General features: G+C 52.7%; 1 protein-coding gene, 1 long non-coding RNA gene and 1 pseudogene across 2 annotated transcripts; 2 read left to right on the top strand and 1 right to left on the bottom strand.

Moving 5' to 3' along the window:
- The first annotated feature begins 4,872 nt into the window (after positions 1 to 4,872).
- Positions 4,873 to 19,578, top strand: MFSD2A (MFSD2 lysolipid transporter A, lysophospholipid). The gene is given in 14 exon segments (NM_001280162.1): positions 4,873 to 5,108; positions 6,806 to 6,940; positions 8,417 to 8,541; positions 14,844 to 14,967; positions 15,104 to 15,182; positions 15,490 to 15,647; positions 16,238 to 16,328; positions 16,448 to 16,569; positions 16,723 to 16,806; positions 17,265 to 17,348; positions 17,441 to 17,553; positions 17,971 to 18,114; positions 18,203 to 18,379; positions 19,131 to 19,578. Coding segments are annotated over 14 exon segments (1,593 nt in total). The 5' UTR covers positions 4,873 to 5,015; the 3' UTR covers positions 19,195 to 19,578.
- LOC134809211 (uncharacterized) lies at positions 5,741 to 10,310 on the bottom strand. Its single transcript, XR_010154371.1, has 4 exons — positions 10,235 to 10,310; positions 9,842 to 9,984; positions 8,356 to 8,613; positions 5,741 to 6,797 (listed from the first exon to the last, which is right to left on the bottom strand). It is a non-coding gene; the product is annotated as an uncharacterized LOC134809211 (long non-coding RNA).
- Positions 12,048 to 13,141, top strand: LOC134809209 (small ribosomal subunit protein uS5-like; annotated as a pseudogene).
- Positions 19,579 to 20,333: the final 755 nt, after the last annotated feature.

The raw sequence follows: 20,333 nt of genomic DNA, 5'->3' as shown, positions 1-20,333 counted from the left end.
TGGGGGCAGCTTTGAGGCTGGTGGCCTAAATTCAGACTGATTGAGGTCTAAGCTGGTCTAGCACCAAGGTCTCACCCAGCATTCTCTTTTAATTTCACGTTAGCCATTACAGATAATAACCAAGGAACTGAATATTTAGCTTTTTTTTCTTATTAATTTGCATTTCCTTATGCATGTAGTCAATCAACTCCCTGGGAGTTGGAGCCATCTCTAAATTTCCCTGGTATCTTTGACTTTTAGTACCTAATCTAGGTACATACTACGTGTGTCCCTGTGGCTTCATACTATGGGTGAGCACATGGCCACCCAGGAATCAAAGGTTCCTCATCTTTCATCTTTTTGTACTTTCTTTTCCCAAACCACATGTTTCCTTGAGCCTGGATCAGCCCAGAATATCCCACTCCTGACACCAGTTGTTTAGGAAAAACCTCTCAAACTGTGTTTTTCCTCTACTGTCACACCACCATCACCGCAATCACCAACATAGAAGAATGATCTGACCACGGGTATGGGTTTTCTTTTCTCCCCCCACACACTAAACAGTGGACACCAGCTGGGTGTCCTCTCATTCAATTCCAACACTACCTACCTGGAGATCAGATCTCATAGGTGGAGGGCTCAGTTCCCAAGACTGTCTCCCGAACCCTAGACACCAGCACAACGCCAGGCCTCTGGAACTTCTGACAAGCTGGCTTCAAATTGAGGTTCCCATGATCCCCTCTTTGGGTTGGATTAATTTGCTGGAGTTATTTACAGAAATCAAGGAAACACTCATGTTGACTGGTTTGGGATACTACAAAGGATAAAGATGAAGAGATGCATAAGGTGAGATACGGAGGAAGGCTTGTGGAGCTTCCATGCCTTGGCTGGGACATTACCCTCAGGAAGCTCTGTGTATTCATGCTAGCCAGAAGCTCTCTGAATCCAGTCTTCTCAGAAGTTTTTTTTGGCCGATCTCAGCTCACTGCAACCTCTGCCTCCTGGGTTCTCCTGCCTCGGGCTCCTGACTAGCTGGAACTATAGGCACACACCACCACGCCCAGCTAATTTTTGTATTTTTAGTAGAGATGGGGTTTCACCATGTTGGTCATGGCTGGTCTCGATCTCCTGACCTTGTGATCTGCCTGCCTCGGCCTCCCAAAGTGCCGGGATTATAGGCGTGAGCCACCGCGCCCAGCCAATTTTTTTAAAACTTAAAAATTAGCCAGGCATGGTGGCACATGCCTGTAGTCCCAGCTACTCAGGAAGCTAAGGCAGGAGGACTGCTTAATATACTAGTCTGTTTTCATACTGCTATAAATAACTGCCTGAGACTGGGTAATTTATAAAGGAAAGAGGTTTAATTGGCTCACAATTCAGCATGGCTGGGGAGGCCTCAACAAACTCCAATCATGGCAGAAGACAAAGGGAATGCAAGGCATCTTCTTCTTTTTTTTTTTTTATTTGAGACAGTCTCGCTCTGTTGCCCAGGCCGGAGTGCAGTGGTGTGATCTCGGCTCACTGCAACCTCCGCCTCCTGGGTTCAAGTGATACGCCTGCCTCACCGTCCCAAGTAGCTGGGACTGCAAGCGTGCACCACCACACCCAGCTAATTTTTGTATTTTTAGTAGAGACAGGTTTCACCATGTTGACTACCCTGGTCTCAAACTCCTGACCTCAAGTGATCCACCTGTCTTGGCCTCCTAAAGTGTTGGGATTATAGGCGTAAGCCACTGCACACAGCTGGCATCTTTTTCACAAAGCAGCAGGAAGGAGAAATGCTGAGCAAAGGGGGAAGAGCCCCTTTTATAACCATCAGATCTTGTAACAACTCACTCACTGTCATGAGAACAGCATGGAGGAAACCACTCCCACGATTCAGTCACCTCCACCTGGTCTCTCCCTTGACATGTGGGGATTGTGGGGTTATGGGGATTATTAGGATATAATTCAAGATGAGATCTGGGTGGGGACACAAAGCCTAATCATATCACTTGAGCTGAGGAATTCAAGGCTGCAGTGAGCTATGATCGTGTGTGCCACTGCACTCCAGCCTGGAGGAGAGAGCAAGACCCTATCTCTAAGAAAATAAAATAAAAATAAATAAAATGAGGGTAATAAAAACAACTCTCTCCAGTGGTGTTGTTGGGACTAAATGAGATACAAAGAAAAAAAAAAAAAACAGAAGTAAATGAGATAGTATATTTAAAGCACTTATGGGGCACGCTGCCCAGCATACCAGTGGCTGCTTGGTATTTGGGAGCTGTTGTATTGGCGGTGCCGTGATTCAGTTAGTGGTGACAGTGAGTGTCTCTAGTGCTGTGTTATGGGGCTCTGTCCTGACCAACAACATGGCTGGTGGAGTTGAAGTTGCAAGGGACAGCCAGATCTAAATTTAGAGTGAGAGAAAACAGTGAGCCATAGAACCAGCATCCACAACAATTTCGACAGGCTGGAATAAGCAAGATGACATTGTTCTGTTGTGAGCTTCAAGACATTACAGAAAGCAGAGGATCGGGGAGAGACCTGACTTGACCCCGGCTCCAGTGAAAAGGATCTGAATGATTTAGTTGACCACAACCTGATGGGAACTAATCATGGGAGAGAAAGGCTCTGAAGCCCAGCAGTCTTAGGCTGCATTAACAATGTGTCGCGTCCAGACTGGAAAAAATAATAGGCCTATTGTGCTGGCTTGGTCAGGCCATATCTGGAATCTTGCGTTGCTACACTGACAGACTGGAATCAGGCCAGGAGGGGGACCAGCCTAGCTTCAGCTCCCAGGCACTTGTGCTAAATGCTTCCTGTGCATTTTCTTGTTTCATCCCCAAAACAAATCTATTAGGTAGCTACTATTAATTTTTTTTTTTTTTTTTTTTTTTGAGACAGAGTCTTTGTCTGTCACCCAGGCTGGAGTGCAGTGGCACGATCTCGGCTCACTGCAGCCTCCGCCTCCTGGGTTCAAGCGATTCTTCTGCCTCAGCCTCCTGAGTACCTGGGACTACAGGTGTGCCCCACCACGCCCGGCTTATTTTTGTATTTTTAGTTGAGACAAGGTTTCACCATATTGGCCAGGCTGGTCCGGAACTCCTGACTTCGTGATCCACCCACCTCAGCCTCCCAAAGTGCTGGGATTACAGGCGTGAGCCAGGGTGCCTGGCCAGTAGCTACTATTAATATCACCATTTTACACAGGGAGGTTAACTGAGTTGTTCAGAGTCAGCCGCACAGCTAGTAAATGGAGACGCTTAGGGCTTTTCCTAATGGGCTTCTGTGTGCTTGTACCTTAGCAGGGGAAGACTGAACATTCATTCACTGAACACAATAATTCAGGCCCTAAGCTAGTTGGTGGGGACACAGAAGTGAAAAAGATGTGGTTCCTACCTGAGGAGCTCATTGTCAACCGGGGGATACAGATCACTTGTGGTATGGTGTGACTGTGGGAGAGAAGATTTGGGGGCTGCAAGGGAGCTTAGCTAACCAAGCCTGGAGAGGGGAAAAGAGACAGAACAGTGTCACACAGCTTGGAGTCATGGGGCCAGCCATTCCCTTTCCACAGTATTCAGTGCCTCACTTTGGCTCTCTTCTGCTCAGCAATGGCCAAGAGCTGTGTGCCCAGATGGGATCTGCTGGTGTATGAGGGAGCATGGTGTGACCATCCTGGGGCAGATAGACCTTATCTCTCCTCCCTGCAATCAGAGATTTAAAGAAAGGAAGAAGGAGGCTGACATTAAGGAGCACAGGAACCGGGTGGGTGGCCTTTGAGAGTTCCAGCAGCCCCTTCACTAATCAGAGAACTGGAAAGACCAGGGTGACATTCACATAAGGGACTCAGAGGTGGAACTAAAGACTGTTCTTTTCTGGCATCCGTGCCTGCCTTCTGTTCCAAACTAATGCCCTCCCATCTTCTTTTGAGGACCACATTTCTGGGCATTCTCTTTTTCAAAACTATCCCTGTTTCAACCCTCAGTGCCTCTGGAGCCTTGTATCTCCCAGGGCTTCTTGTTGGGGAGACACATACACCCCATTCAGCCGTCTGTAATTTATGCTAAGAGGGATAGAGCAGGGCTGTTGAGAGCAACTGCTTTGGTATCGGACAAAACCTTTCAAGCCTGGCTCTGCTACATAACAGTTGCTTCACTTCTCCAAGTTTCCCCTTCCTGTGCTGTAAAATGGGGATAATAATAGTACCACCCTCACTTGGTGGTTTTTGAGGGCCGAAAGAGATCATATTAAGCATGGAGGAAGCTATCCATAAAAGGCCACTGTTGTCATAGTGTACTAGCGGGCGTAGCCCCGGCTTCTCTCCACGACTTGGGAGCTCCCTTCTGGCAGGGGCAGCCACTGGATTGCCTCATCTTTCTCCCCATTGCCCGGATGCCAAGGGCAGGACGGGGGAATGGTGTGTCTTCGGGGATGAGAGAGAGGCATCAGGAGGGAAAGTGTCAGCGTACGTCCTCTAGGCTTGAAGAAGTAGAGGCCCTGACTCCAGATTTTAAAGTGGGCTTCAGAGCCCCTACCTTTCCTAGGCCTGGGGGTCAGAAGTCATGTGTGGTAGGCCCGACTCGGGGAGAGTCGGACCTTGGGGACCTCGGGGACCTCGGGCAGATCGGGGACCCCGGGCAGATCACTTTCAGCCTGGGGCCTCGGTTTCCTCGCGCGGTGTCTGGGAGGTCTCGCGGCCTGCTTCTCGGATTGCTAGGAGCCAGCGCAGGCAGATGCCGGTTCCGGGGCTTGGAGAACGTGGCTCGGTGGCACAGAGCCGCCGGGCGAGGCGGGGGCAGGGAGGCGGGCGACGGGATTGGCTGGAGGCGGGGCAGCGGGGCTCGGGGATTGGCCGCAACCGAGAGGGCTGGGCAGAACTATAAGAGGCGCGGAGGGGGCGTGCAGCAGAGTGCGTACCTCGTCTGCCAGCCGGCTTGGCTAGCGCGCGGCGGCCGTGGCTAAGCCTGCTACGACGCGAGCTTGGGAGGAGCAGCGGCCTGCGGGGCAGAGGAGCATCCCGTCTACCAGGTCCCAGGCGGCGTGGCCCGCGGGTCATGGCCAAAGGAGAAGGCGCCGAGAGCGGCTCCGCGGCGGGGCTGCTGCCCACCAGCATCCTCCAAAGCACTGAACGCCCGGCCCAGGTGAAGGTGAGGGCCTGGCACCCCGCGTGGAGGGCGAGGGGAGGGAGGAGGCGGAAATGGGGGATCAGGGGCGTCCCGGGGTCGGCCTGGTCAGGGGACCATTGGGATAGCCAGGGACAGGAAGCCTACGAGCCAGAGAGGACCTGGGGGTACCCTGGGACAGGGGGTGACGGAGAAAAGCTGTGGGCGCCCTCGCCCCCCTTTGCTCACCCGCACTCCACGCTCTGCGGAGAGGCTCTGCCGGCAGCCCCATGTGATTCCCCGCTCTGCCTAGCCGGTTTCCATTCTTCCGTGTTGAGCGGCTGGGGCTTGCCGCCCCAAACGCCAGAGATGACCCCAGAAATCTGGGAAACTCCCCTTGGTTCCCCATCTCTCATCCCCTACCTCCCACTCCACCCACCTACTCTTGCGCCTCAACTCTGCTGTTAGGGCCGCTCAAGTTCATTCATAAGAACAAGAGCTCTGCTCTTAAAGGAGCCGCGTCCCTCAGGCATTTGTCTGAATGTGCATGTTCGCGCGGGAACGGTGCTTTGCGCATCGAGACCATCGACCACATCCCCAGCCCTGGGGACTTATTGAAGGACCAAATAAAATGAGGCGGCCCCCTAGGAAAGGATCTCAGGCAATAGATACCTTCGTGGGAGGTGACTGCCTTTTCCTTTTAATTTTATTAACTGATCTTTGGAAGGAGCTGGGTGAGCAATTATGCTGTTACTATGTATGAGTAATATCTACTTTCCCTGGGCAACCCAACCTCCCTAGTGCCCCGCCCGGAGAGGGATCAGGCCTGAACCTGGAGGCCTTTCCTCCCGTCTCCAAGGTCCTCTAGGAGCTCGGGGGTGGAAGGCGATGGGTCGGGAAGCTGGAGAGTAGGACAGTTCCTGAGTCCGCCTGAAGCTCTGGCTGCCTATAGTGGTCAGGGATGCTCTGGGATAGGTGGAACAGCTGCGCCTGCAGCCAGCTGGGCCGGGCCCCCATAGCTCTCTAGAGCTCTCACCAGGAGTAGTCAGGTGGATCCTGTCTCTGAGGCAGGGTGGGAGCCTGGGCTGGGCTCGGGCAGCTCTTGGCAGCAAGCGGATTTTCAGGTTGCGGCAGCTGGTGCCAGGTGGGGACAGGTCGGCTGCTGGAGCATGCTCCCCCTGAAACCTGGAAAGGAGCAGTGCCTGAGGCCTTGGGAGGAGTTCTTTAGGGATGGTGGGCTGATAAGTTTCCTTAGAATCTCCAGGAGGGAGGTGGCTTAGGGGCAACTTTCACACAAGTATGGATTCCCCTTTTCCATGTTCCTAAGAATGGAGAACACCTTTCTTTTGTATAAAGTGGGATCTCGGAGATCGAGACCATGCTGGCTAACATGGTGAAACCACGTCTCTACTTAAAATACAAAAAATTAGCTGGGTGTGGTAGCGGGTGCCTGTAGTCCCAGCTACTTGGGAGGCTGAGGCAGGAGAATGGCGTGAACCCAGGAGGCGGAGCTTGCAGTGAGCCGAGATCGCACCACTGCACTCCAGCCTGGGCAACAGAGCAAGACTCTGTCTCAAAAAAAAAAAGAAAAAAAAAAATTAGGTGGGATCTCCTGGATAGGAACAGGTCAAAGCAGAGTTGTTTGTTCTGGTAGAGCTGGCCAGAGGGATGGTCCTTCCTGTGGAACCTTCTTGGATGGAGGCCAGAACCTTGGGCCTTTCATCTTTTCCTCCTCTTCCCAGAAAGAACCGAAAAAGAAGAAACAACAGTTGTCTGTTTGCAACAAGCTTTGCTATGCACTTGGGGGAGCCCCCTACCAGGTGACGGGCTGTGCCCTGGGTTTCTTCCTTCAGATCTACCTACTGGATGTGGCTCAGGTGAGTGGTCTAAGCCTTCGAGGGCTCCTTCAGCATCCTGAGGTGGGAAAGACTATGCACCCCTGGGTCAGTTCGCTCAGTTTTCCCCATCTGTGAAATGGGACCCCAAATCACTACTTTGCTGCCTCTGAGTCAGTGAGCAAGAAATGAGAAGACCCTGGAAAGTATCCAGGAAGGGAGTATCTCCACTCCAGGAGTCTTTGCTGGAAAGGTCTGGCAACTCCTCCTTGCCTGGCATGAGCAACAGAGCCTGAAGGGGTAGGCGGTAGAATGAGGGAGAATGGGGCCTGCTGGGGATGCTGTTCTTAGAAGAGACTGGCACACTGTGTTCCTGGCTGGGAGATAGTCAGCTGGCTTGACTCAGAGGTTGGTGGCTGTTGCCAGGCTTGTGGATGAGATGCATCCCACCTTTACCTGAGGAGCAGAAGGGCACTTAGGTGCCAGGCTAAGTTAGAATGCCCCAGTACACAGGGTCTTTGACTGGGAGGGGTACTTAGGGTGAAACAGGACTATTCTGTGCATTGAGAAGCCTTGGCCAGAAGCCTGGCATCCTGAGAATTCACCCTGTCTGGATGGGAGAGTGGGAGGCAGAATAGCCATGACTACCAGGGCTCCTGCACCAGCTGTCTTCTCTGTGTAGCATCTAACTTGGCAAGCATCGCATCTTAGTTGTATCCATTTACAGAGGGGGAACACTGAACTCCAGAAGGAACAAAAAACTTCAGCAGCTTTTTGAGTAACTCCCATGGGCTGGGCCTTGGGTGGGGTGTAAATATGAGGAACCTGCAGTCAAAGTGTAAACCTGTTGTAGTGGGTGTTAGAGCTGGGGTTGGGGGGTTAGACTAGGGAGACTATGGTATGGGGAAGAATACCCACTCCCCAGAGAAATAGCAATAGCAGGGCTTTGATAGATGAGGAGGAGTCTGGACAGTCTGTATTTAGGGCCTGGGGGGTTTTGGGGTGGGGAGGGGGATAACTTGAGTGGGTAGTGACAAGTCCCTTTTTAAAAAGCATCTATAGGCTCCTTTTTCCACATCCAAGATAGAGCTTGAACCTGTAAGGTAGAGCTCATAACTCCCATTATACAGATGGGAACACTGAAGCACACTGTGTTCACCCCGTGAATGCTCATTCTGATATCAGGTGGTCAGGGGCTCAGGGCTGAGAGAGGGAGGGAAGGAAATGTTTGTGGATTCATTTGAATTGATGGGAATGTTTTCAAGGGCATTGGAGGGAAGCAATTAAGGAGACAGAGCTGGGAAAGCTTCTAAGGAGGCACCCAGTGCTACTGTTATTGGAGAAATGCTATTGTCATTATTAACAAGGCAAGTGAAGGTGTGTAAGGTCCATGTGGGAGCAGCTCAGGGTCACAAGATCCTGGCTGAGATAGGGAGGGAGCCTCCGCTTCTGCCTACCAGTGAGAGTTGAGGCGAGTAGAAGGATGAGGAAGTTGTCTTTTGCTTCTCCTCATTCCAGGTGGGCCCTTTCTCTGCCTCCATCATCCTGTTTGTGGGCCGAGCCTGGGATGCCATCACAGACCCCCTGGTGGGCCTCTGCATCAGCAAATCCCCCTGGACCTGCCTGGGTCGCCTTATGCCCTGGTGAGTAGAATATGCCCCTTCGAGGTGGCACAAGGCAGGACTTCCAGCATATCTGCTCCTTGGTCCTTCTCTCTGTCTTGTCACAAGCAGGAGGGTGAGGAGAAGGAAGGAGTTAAAAGCCCAAGGGTGACGAAACCCCATCCGAGGCATCAGCTACCCTGAGCACGGGCACTGGCATGCTCAGCCAGTTCATTTCCAGGGCAGCCAAAGTGCTAGGCTGGGCAGCTCAGGCCTCATTCCTCCCCAGGGTCCACTCATTCCCCTTGGTGAAGCTGGAATTCTGAATTCTCCCACTCTATCACTTTCTGCAGTGGCCGAGGTAGTACTTAAGAGTGGTTAAGCAGTTGTACTCTGGAGCCAGCCTGCCTGGGCTTATTTTATTATTTTTATCTTTCTTTCTTTTTCTTTCTTTCTTTGTTTCTTCTTTCTTTGTTTCTTTGTTTCTTTCTTTCTTTCTATCTTTCTTTCTTTTTTTTTTTTTTTTAGAGACAGGGTCTCGCTCTGTCACCCAGGCTGGAGTGCAGTAGTGTGATCATAACTCACTGCAGCCTAGAACTCCTGGGCTCAAGTGATCCTCCCACCTCAGCCTCTCGAGTAGCTGGAACTACAGGCACGTGCCACCACACCTGGCTAATCTTTTAAAATTATTATTTGTAGAGACAGCGTCTCACTATGTTGCCTAGGCTGGCCTTGAACTCCTGGGCTCAAGGTGTCCTCCCGCCTCAGCCTCCCAAAGTGTTAGGATTATAGGTGTGAGCCACCATGCCTGGCCCCTGTCTGGGTTTAAATCCCAATTTCCCTACTTAGAGCTGAGTCACTTCACATCTCTGAGTCTCAAGTTTCTTCATCTGTAAAATGGGGATAATAGTTATGCCTATCTCACACTCACAGAGTTGTGGTGGATTAATTTTTTTTTTTGACGTTCTTAGAACAGTGCCTGAATTAATTCTACTTCATAAGGTTGATGTAATTTTGAGACTTAAATAAGTTGATACTAAAATACCAAGCAGTGTTTGGGACACTAAGCGCTATGATGACCACTTCAGGGAAGCTCAGCAGGAGAGCTGGCATGTGGTCCCTAGTACAGGCCACACCAGGGGAACTGCAGAATCCTGGGCTGGGAATTAGACTTCAGGCCCAGCCTGCTGCATCTCTACCTCCATGTGGGACCCTCCAACAGCACAGTGATAAATAATTTGGCACCCCTTCAGGGTGGCTCCTGGCAGAGCAGGGGATGGAGTAATACCCGGAATGGGGTAGCAAACCCATAACCTTTGGCACCTTGGATGACGTAAATTACCTTCTCCCTTGGTACAAAGCCTGTGCTACTCAGCTTCAGGGGCAAAGTAGGCGGAGGTGGTGCCACGGATCGGATCAGACGGCAGGGGAGACGCACAGGATAGGCTGTCAGGCGGGGGCTCTGGTTCCCTCCAGGACATCCTGCTTCAGGGTGTGGGGGGGCATACCCCTTTCATCTCCAGCCCATCCAGGCTTAAGTGGGCGCCTTCCTGCCCCAGGGGCGCCCATACCTGGCCTCCGGCCTTCAAAGCTCTTCCCGCAACCCCTCCCCCCACTACAGCTTCCTTTCCCACGAGGCCCCCCACCCACCCCAATCCTGCCAGCCCCTGGCTAAGGCCCAGGTTGGAGCCTTTGATCCAGTCTTCAGGGCCAGGGGCAGGACAGCCTGCCTTACCTGTGCAGGCTGCTCAGGGCTCCCCCGGCGCCAGCCCGTGAGACTTGGCCCTGTGCCCACCTCCCTGGCAGCCAGTAGAAGGGGAGGCTCTGCTGCCACGTCGCCTCATGAGGCCCAGCCAATGGGAGGCAGCCGCTCCCAGGGATGGTGGCTGCAGGCCGGGTTACTCCCAGTTACACTGGGTTCCTCAGCAGCAGCTGCTCAGCTGCTTATGAGCAGAGGATGGAGTGTTTGACAAAGGCTGATGAGGAGCTCTTGTTCCCTGAGGAGACAGAGTCAAGAGAGGTGGAGGTGGGCAGGCCCTCCCTGTGGCATGTAGGAACTGAGCAACTTCCTGGGCAGGCGTGGCAGCCAGTTTGGGGAAGTTGCTGGGGGCCCTTCAGGCTGGTTTCTGATCTAGCAGGTGCCTGTGTGCGCATGCTTCTGTGGCTGGTGGTGCCTGTGTATGCCTGCACGCGGGATGGCTCGTGGGCTGAAGGCTGGTGTGCATATGACCTCCCTGTCCAAACTTTTTTTCCTTTTTGTGGTGAATGGGGTCTGGCTATGTTGCTCAGGCTGGTCTCAAACTCCTGGGCTGGAGCTATTCTCCTGTCTCTGCCTCCCTAAGTGCTGGGATTAAAGGCATGAGCATCACCATGCCTGGCCAGACCTCTCCATCCATACCACCTGACCCCTCCTCAGGCCAGGCCTGGAGACCTGGAACCCCCTTTCCTTTCAGTGTAGGAAGAAACTGGGTCTGTCAGGGTTTGTGAACCCTGTATCTCTCTCTCCTCCTGGGCCTCAGGGCAACCCCTGCTTTAAGCCTACATTTAAATCCTCTTCTTGAAACCAGGAAGACTTTTCTTCCTGCCCCCGCCTCCCCCCCCCACCGCTTTTTTTGTTTGTTTGTTTGAGACAGAGTCTCGCTCTGTCGCCCAGACTGGAGTGCACTGGCGTGATCTCAGTTCACAGCAAGCTCCGCCTCCTGGGTTCACGCCATTCTCCTGCCTCAGCCTCCTGAGTAGCTGGGACTACAGGCGCCCGCCACCATTCCCAGCTAATTTTTGTATTTTTAGTAGAGACGAGGTTTCACCGTGTTAGCCAAGATGGTCTCGATCTCCTGACCTTGTGATCTGCCCGCCTCGGCCTCCCAAAGTGCTGGGATTACAGGCGTGAGCCACCATTCCTGGCCAAACCAGAAAGACTTTGATAGTCACTTTGCCTGGAGTTCTCAAGGCCACTGTGTGAGAGACCAGATGTCAAGCAGGGTCCCATGGGGAGGCTGCAACAGCTGGACCTGAGGTCTCCTTCCCAGCCCAGGGCTTTCTACAGCTCCCCTGGTGTGGCCTGCATTAGTTACGCATGCCAACTCTCCTGCTGAGCTTCCCTGATGTGATCATTATAGCACTTAGTGTCCCAAACACTGTTTGACATTTTAGTATCAACCAAGTCTCAAAGTTACTTCAATCCTGTGAACTAGAGCCAAGGCACCTCCAGTGGCCTTTCAGGAGTTCCATTTCCACTCCCGCCTCATCTCCTAATTCTATCTCCCCGTTCTCTTTACTCCAGCCCTCCTGGCCTTGCCCTTGCTTAGGCCTGATACGCACCTATCTGAAGACCTTTGCACTGACTATTCCCTTTGCCCGGTCCACTCTTGCCTCAGATGTCTAAAAGGCCAACTCCCTCCTCTCATTCAGGCCTTTGGCATGGATGCCACCTTCTCAGTAAGGCCTACCCTGTCCACCCATTTGTGAATTGCACCCTTATTCTAATCTTCTGGAGCCAGCTTTATTTCTTTTCTTCACAGCACTCATCTCCCAACATGTTATATAACCCTTTTGTAAAACTACGGTAAAGTATATGTAACATAAAATTTACCATAACCTTTAAAAAATGTTTACGAGCTTCTTCTCCGAGAAAACACCAAATGGTGGATGACACTGGTGCAGCAGCGGGGGGCCTGGAGGCCCTGGTGGCCCTGGGATGGGGAACTCTGGTGCCTTCCGCGGAGGTTTCGGCAGTGGCATCCGGGGCCGGGGTCGTGGCCGTGGACGGGGCCCGGGCCGAGGCTGCGGAGCTTGCTGAGGCAAGGCCGAGGATAAGGAGTGGATGCCTGTCACCAAGCTGGGCCGCTTGGTGAAGGACATGAAGATCAAGTCCCTGCAGGAGATCTATCTCCTCTCCCTGCCCATTAAGGGATCTGAGATCATTGACTTTTTCCTGGGGGCCTCTCTCAAGGATGAGGTTTTGAAGATTATGCTAGTGCAGAAGCAGACCCGTGCCGGCCAGAGCACCAGGTTCAAGGCGTTTGTTGCTATCGGAGACTACAATGGCCATGTCGGTCTGGGTGTTAAGTGCTCCAAGGAGGTGGCCACCACCATCCGTGGGGCCATCATCCTGGCCAAGCTCTCCATTGTCCCCGTGCGCAGAGGCTACTGGGGGAACAAGATCAGCAAGCCCCACACCGTCCCTTGCAAGGTGACAGGCCGCTGCGGCTCTGTGCTGGTGCGTCTCATCCCTGCACCCAGGAGCACTGGCATCATCTCCACACCTGTGCCCAAGAAGCTGCTCATGATGGCTGGTATCGATGACTGCTATACCTCAGCCCGGGGCTGCACTGCCACCCTGGGCAGCTTCGCTAAGGGCACCTTTGATGCCATCTCTAAGACCTACAGCTACCTGACCCCCGACCTCTGGAAGGAGACTGTATTTACCAAGTCTCCCTATCAGGAATTCACTGACCACCTCATCAAGACCCACACCAGAGTCTCCGCGCAGCGGACCCAGGCTCCAGCTGTGGCTACAGCATAGGGTTTTTATACAAGAGAAGTAAAGTGAATTAAGCCTGTTTAAAAAAAAAAAATGTTTATGAGACAGAGTCTTGCTATGTTGCACAGGCTGGACTCAAACTCCTGGGGAAAAGCAATCCTCTTGCCTCAGTTTCCCAAGTAGCTGGGATAACAGGCATGTGCCACTGCCATTACAGCCATTTTTAAGCGTACAGTTCAGTGGCATTAAATACATTCACTTTGGTTTTTTTGTTTTTGTTTTTGGTACAGTAGGGATACAAACCTGTCGGTTCTCTAATATTTCTTTTTTGGGCAGTGCAGTTTTAACATTCCACATTAAGGATGTAATAATCAAGGAGTTTGTTTGTTTGTTTGTTTGAGACAGGGCCTCGCTCCGTCACCAGGCTGGAGTGCAGTGGTGCGATCTCGGCTCACTGCAACCTCTGCCTCCCGGGTTCAAGTGATTCTCCTGCTTCAGCCTCCCGAGGAGCTGGGACTACAGGTGTGCGCCACCATGCCTGGCTAATTTTTGTATTTTTAGTAGGGACGGAGGTTTCGCCATGTTGGGCAGGCTGGTCTTGAACTCCTGACCTCAGGTGATCCACTCGACTCGGTCTCCCAAAGTGCTGGGATTACAGGCATGAGCCACTGCGCCTAGCCTAAGTACATTCACTTTGTCGCCACCATCACCACCATCCATCCATTACATCCTTCCAAAGTGAAATTACGCAATATTTATCTTTTTGTGTCTTGCTGATTTTCCTTGGCTTAATGTCTACAAGGTTCATCTATGTTGTAGCATGTGTCAGAATTTTATTCCTTATGAAGGTTGAATGGTATATATAACTTTTAAATTATGTCAACTTTTCTGTTTGCCAACTAGTATGTAAGTTCCACAAGGGCAATGATTTTTTATCTGTTCTCTAGTTATCCTAAGTAATTAGAATAGCGCCCAGCCCATAGCTGGAACTTATGAGGAAATGAGGAAACGAGCTTCAGATAATTTAAATAACTTCCCAAGACTAAGTTTTATGGTTAGTTGGTGGAGCTAGAATGGAATCCCTGAAGAGTGGCTCAAAGGCCTTTCTCTTTACCATGGCCTGTGCTGCCTTGCTATACTGATGCCATGGAGTTAGTCCATCCTGAGGTCTAACCCCTTTTGATGGTGTGGAACTCACGTGGGGAAGGCGGACATTTGCCCACCTGGGCCTTCAACTCCTTCACTTGGAGCTGGCCTCTCCTCATCATGCCAGCTTCCCTGTGTGTGAATGTGTGTGTGTGTGTGTGAATGAGGTATGTGTGTGTGTGAATGAGGTGTGTATGTGAATGGGGGTGTGTGTGAATGGGGTGTGTGTGTGAATGAGGTGTGTGTGAATGGGGTATGTGTGAATGGGGTGTGTGTGTGTGAATGGGGTGTGTGTGTGAATGGGGTGCGTGTGTGAACGGGGTGTGTGTGTGCGGTTGATGAGTATCCGTGTGAGAACACGGGAGTTGGGGCTGCTCCTTCTCTTTGCTTCCTTGCCCAGCCACCTGAGGTCTTGGACTCCCGTCCTAGCTCTCAGCCCATTAGAGGCTGCTGCCTCTGGACTAGACTCAGGGTCTGACCTCACACTCCATGCCTAGGATTTCAGTCTGGGGTCCCAGTTCCCATCTGCCATTCCGGGCTTGGTCATCAGCCTCTTCCCAGAGGCCCAGGATGGGTGGATTTGGCAGGAGTATGGGGAAGGAAGGAAGAGCTTAGCTTCCTTCCCTGTGGGGACCCTGTGAGGCACAGCAGACTAGGCTGGGCCTGGTCCTGGGCTCCAGCCTCCAGCCTCCACTCACACCCTCCTCTTCCTCAGGATCATCTTCTCCACGCCCCTGGCCGTCATTGCCTACTTCCTCATCTGGTTCGTGCCCGACTTCCCACACGGCCAGACCTATTGGTACCTGCTTTTCTATTGCCTCTTTGAGACAATGGTCACGGTGAGTGTGGGTACCTCCCTTGGGTGTCTCTAGGGGCCGGGAGGAGGGCGGTCCTTGGGGCCCCCAGGGTTGGTACTGGAAGCTACATCAGTGTGTCCACCCGCCTGACCAGCCAATGACCTGTCTTCTATGCCAGTGTTTCCATGTTCCCTACTCGGCTCTCACCATGTTCATCAGCACCGAGCAGACTGAACGGGATTCTGCCACCGCCTATCGTGAGTCTCCCCAGCCCACCTGACCCCACCCTCCAGGGACCCTCCAGCCACACTTCTTCCCTTGCGGGTCCAGCTCTTTGCTCTGCTCTAGAGTGTGGGTGTGAAACTATCTTAAAAATAACTCAATCCCCTTATTGCTCAGATGAGACCTGGAGAGGTGCATATGCATTCAAACCAAGGTGTCACCTACCCCACTACCTCTACCCACCCTGCCTGGAGCTACCGCTGGGCTCCCACCCATTTGACCTTCCTCCCTGGGCCCACAATCCATGAGGCCCCTCCAAAACACCTCCTTTTCTCCTGCCAGGGATGACTGTGGAAGTGCTGGGCACAGTGCTGGGCACGGCGATCCAGGGGCAAATCGTGGGCCAAGCAGACACGCCTTGTTTCCAGGACCTCAATAGCTCTACAGTAGCTTCACAAAGTGCCAACCATACACATGGCACCACCTCACACAGGGAAACGGTGAGGCCCTGGGCAGGGCAGGGATTTGGGGAGATAAGGAACAGTGAGGTAGTTTGTAGTCATCCTAAAGATAGTAACAGCTAGTGTTTATTAAATAAATGTTGGGCATTTGATATACATAACAATTAATGCACCCAATATACCTACTTTGCAGAAAAAGAAACTGAAGCTTAGAGAGGCTGAATAAGTTGCCCAGAGTCATAAAGTTAGTGAATTGCAGAGATTTGGGAAGATTTGAATTCTGGGCTGTCAGACTCTGCAGCCTGGTTTCTGTTTTTTTCCTTTTATTATTATTTGTAGAGACGGGGGGGGTCTTGCCAAGTTGCCCAGGCTGGTTTCAAACTCCTGGGATTACAGGTGTGAGGGCTGCACTCAACCAGCCTGGTTTCTGAGCATGTTGTGAATCTTAACTGTCCAGCCTTGGGAAGCAACAGCAGGCCCGGGATGATCCTCCCATTTCACACATGGAGACAGTACACTCCCAGAGGGGAGGGGACTGGCCCAAGATCATTGAGTGGGGCTGCTGGAACTGGGGTGCTGGGATGAGCTCAAACTGACCATCCTTGTATGTCGCCTTCACCTCCTTATAGCAAAAGGCATACCTGCTGGCAGCGGGGGTCATTGTCTGTATCTATATAATCTGTGCTGTCATCCTGATCCTGGGCGTGCGGGAGCAGAGAGGTAAGGGGGTGCCTGGGAAGGGGTGCAGGCCTCAGCATGGACAGCTGTATCTTTCTGCCTGGCCCTCAGGCTTTGGGAGGGGTCTCTGCTCCTTCCTCACTGTCCGCTCTGGCCCCCAGAACCCTATGAAGGCCAGCAGGCTGAGCCGATCGCCTACTTCCGGGGCCTACGGCTGGTCATGAGCCACGGCCCATACATCAAACTTATTACCGGCTTCCTCTTCACCTCCTTGGCTTTCATGGTGAGTGGGTTCTGACATGCTCAGCCTGAGAAGGGGGTGTAATGGGAGCGGGGTGAGCAGAGGTCTCTGGGGCTTGGGGGATGTCTTGGGGAGGCTCAGCCCCAACATCACCTCCTTCCTTGCATTTCCTTCCCTACCTTGCTCCATGCCCAGCTGGTGGAGGGGAACTTTGTCTTGTTTTGCACCTACACCTTGGGCTTCCGCAATGAATTCCAGAATCTACTCCTGGCCATCATGGTGAGTGGGGCCTGAGCAGGGGCGGGCAGCCTGGGCTGAGGTGACATAGGCTGTGGAGTGGTTCTTGGAATAGGCAGAAGATGTTTCTCAGGCTGGCCCAAGGTCATGAAAGGATGAGGGAGGCTTCTCAGGGTATTTGGTTGGACCTTGCGAAGGTAGGACTGTGAAAGAAAGAGTTTGAGGTTAGATGTTTGAGTAGTGAGCACAGCAAAAGCAAGGGCAAGGACACCAGGAACTTGGCTCAGAGGTTTGAGAGGGCAGCAGACAAGGTGGGCCTGGACCAGCTCTGAGCTCCCCTGGGGAGCCGTCGAAGGTGCCTGTCATCTTCGTTGCTGCCCACATGATGTCATCTGGCTGCTCTTGGGCAGGGCTGGGAGCCACTTTGGGGTTCTGGGAAGGGCAGGAGGGGCTCTGCGGCTCTAAAGCACCTCCCTTTAACCCCCTTTGTCCATCCACAGCTCTCGGCCACTTTAACCATTCCCATCTGGCAGTGGTTCTTGACCCGGTTTGGCAAGAAGACAGCTGTATATGTTGGGATCTCAGTGAGTGGGGTTGAAGAGCAGAGCCTGGGTTGAGTTGGGATGTCTGGTGGGAACCTCCCAGCTGACTCATCTTCCTGCACCCCCTTCCCTAGTCAGCAGTGCCATTTCTCATCTTGGTGGCCCTCATGGAGAGTAACCTCATCATTACATATGCGGTAGCTGTGGCAGCTGGCATCAGTGTGGCAGCTGCCTTCTTACTACCCTGGTAGGTATATACAGGCCCCCCTCCTCAGGTATCTCCAGCCCCTAGTCCCCAGTTTTGAAGCTCCTTGGGGAGAGTTCTATGCAGTGTTCTCCCACAGGCCATTCTGTGGGTCCAGGTTAGGAGTGGGGGAGGTCTGTCCTGTACAGTTGTACAGGTAGTGAGCTTTGCAAGAACACCTAGTCAGAGTGAAAAATGGGGGCTGTAATCTGGCCTGGGCTCCACTTGCCACGCTGAGCACCTCCAGGCAGGGTTACTTCCTCTTAGAGCAAGAGGCCTTTTCTTATTCATGTGAAGGTCCCATATCCTCACTGAGCTGTGTACCCATGGTACTGCAAGCTTCCAGAGGGCCACCTCTTCTCATTAACACAGAGGCCCGTTAGGTGGGTCGGTCCTCATGGCTGTCACTACTCTGCGCAGGTCCATGCTGCCTGATGTCATTGACGACTTCCATCTGAAGCAGCCCCACTTCCATGGAACCGAGCCCATCTTCTTCTCCTTCTATGTCTTCTTCACCAAGTTTGCCTCTGGAGTGTCACTGGGCATTTCTACCCTCAGTCTGGAGTGAGTGGGGTGGGGACCTGGGGCAGGACTGGGCAGGGCCAGGCCCCAGGTGCCCCATCTTCACCGTTCTACCCCCTGGGTCCCATAGCTTTGCAGGGTACCAGACCCGTGGCTGCTCGCAGCCGGAACGTGTCAAGTTTACACTGAACATGCTCGTGACCATGGCTCCCATAGTTCTCATCCTGCTGGGCCTGCTGCTCTTCAAAATGTACCCCATTGATGAGGAGAGGCGGCGGCAGAATAAGAAGGCCCTGCAGGCACTGAGGTGAGTGGGGAGGGGACAGGATGCTGGAGGAGGGGACGTCACCGTGTCTAAACCCTCAATTTGTGTCTCCTGTGGCCAAGTCCAGACTCACCCCCCACACATCTTCTCTGGACAGCCGTAACACTTAAGTACGCACCAGGCACTGTGTTAAGTGGTCTTACCTTTATTCAACAAATACATACTGGCTGCCTACTATGTGCTAGGCATTGAGTGAACAAGACAAAAATCTCTGTCCTTAAGGAGCCTGTTATAGGACGTGTGCATCCATCACCTCCCATACCCCTCCAACAACCCTAAGTATCAGGTTCTTAGGGTTCCCCCTCTACAGGTGAAGAAGTTGAGGTTTCAGCAGGAAGAGTACCTGGCCCAGCTGAAAGGGGCGGAGCTGGGGTTTGAGCCTCAGCATTCCGGCTCCAGAGACTGCACTCTTCATCAGCCTCCTGGCATATAGGACCTCTAGTGTGGCCTGACCCTGCATCTGGGGAAACCAGTGGGCAGGCTGGAGTGAGTCATGCCAGCCCGTCAGCCAGCCCAGGCGAGAGTGTAGATCTAGGGTTTGCAGTACCCTGTGTGCAGCAAGGACAGTAAAGAGACCAACCAACAGTTGAAAGTGGGAGTGAGCAAACTCTGTGTCCCATGGTTCACTTTACTCCGACAGCAGGGCCAAGATCACGTGAGGAAGGAGGCAGGTGGGGCTGAGGAGGGGTAAGGATGGATGCTTCCTCCAACCCATCTCCTCTCTCTCTTGCAGGGACGAGGCCAGCAGCTCTGGCTGCTCAGAAACAGACTCCACAGAGCTGGCTAGCATCCTCTAGGGCCCGCCACGTTGCCCGAAGCCACCATGCAGAAGGCCACAGAAGGGATCAGGACCTGTCTGCCGGCTTGCTGAGCAGCTGGACTGCAGGTGCTAGGAAGGGAACTGAAGACTCAAGGAGGTGGCCCAGGACACTTGCTGTGCTCACTGTGGGGCCGGCTGCTCTGTGGCCTCCTGCCTCCCCTCTGCCTGCCTGTGGGGCCAAGCCCTGGGGCTGCCACTGTGAATATGCCAAGGACTGATCGGGCCTAGCCCGGAACACTAATGTAGAAACCTTTTTTTACAGAGCCTAATTAATAACTTAATGACTGTGTACATAGCATTGTGTGTGTATGTATATGTCTGTGAGCTATTAATGTTATTAATTTTCATAAAAGCTGGAAAACAGCTGCCTGTTTCTGTCTGTGTCCTCAGCCACTCACTGAGCCCTTCTGCCTTAAGACTCCGTTAGAGAACACACTGAGCCCCAGGTGCTACTGGGTGGGGGCGAACATGTCTGGAGTTGTGGCTGGAGTGCAGTGGCGCAATCTCGGCTCAGGCAATCCTTCCTTCTGCTTCACCCTCCCGAGTAGCTGGGACTACAGGCATGCACCACCACGCCTGGCTGATTTTTAAATTTTTTTGTAGAGATGGAGGTTTCACTATGTTGCCCAGGCCAATCCGTCTCACTGGACTCAAGCAATCCTCCTGCATTAGCCTCCCAAAGTAGTGGGATTACAGGTGTGAACCACTACACCTGGCCTCTTGCTAAGTCAGGACTGTTCTTATTTGAAAGATAAGAACACCCTAGTGTAGAGAGGGATTTAGCTAAAGTCACGCAGCCTTTAGTGACCTAACTGGAATTTTATCCCAACTCTGTAAGACTCCAATACCGTAATCGCCACTGTCTACTTCCTTGTGTCTGAGAATGACCAGGGGACCGGCAGACAGATGCTTGCTCTGGGTGTGCCTGTACACTGTGCTTCCTGCCTGGTGCATGCCTGAGCCTGCAGGGCTGGTGGGGCTAGAGGCCTGTGGGGTCCCTGGAGACTGGTGGTTCTTTCTCCACAACTGTTACTGATGGTATTGAAAGGTGAGAATGTACCTGCTGGATGTGTGTATCAGATGAGGGAGGATTTTACCACAGACGCACTGGTGACA

Source organism: Pan troglodytes, chromosome 1 (assembly GCF_028858775.2).
Source record: "Pan troglodytes isolate AG18354 chromosome 1, NHGRI_mPanTro3-v2.0_pri, whole genome shotgun sequence".
In the NCBI taxonomy this organism is placed as follows: Eukaryota; Metazoa; Chordata; class Mammalia; order Primates; family Hominidae; genus Pan; species Pan troglodytes.
Note: the sequence above shows the minus strand (reverse complement) of the source record. Positions and strands in the feature narration are given on the sequence as shown.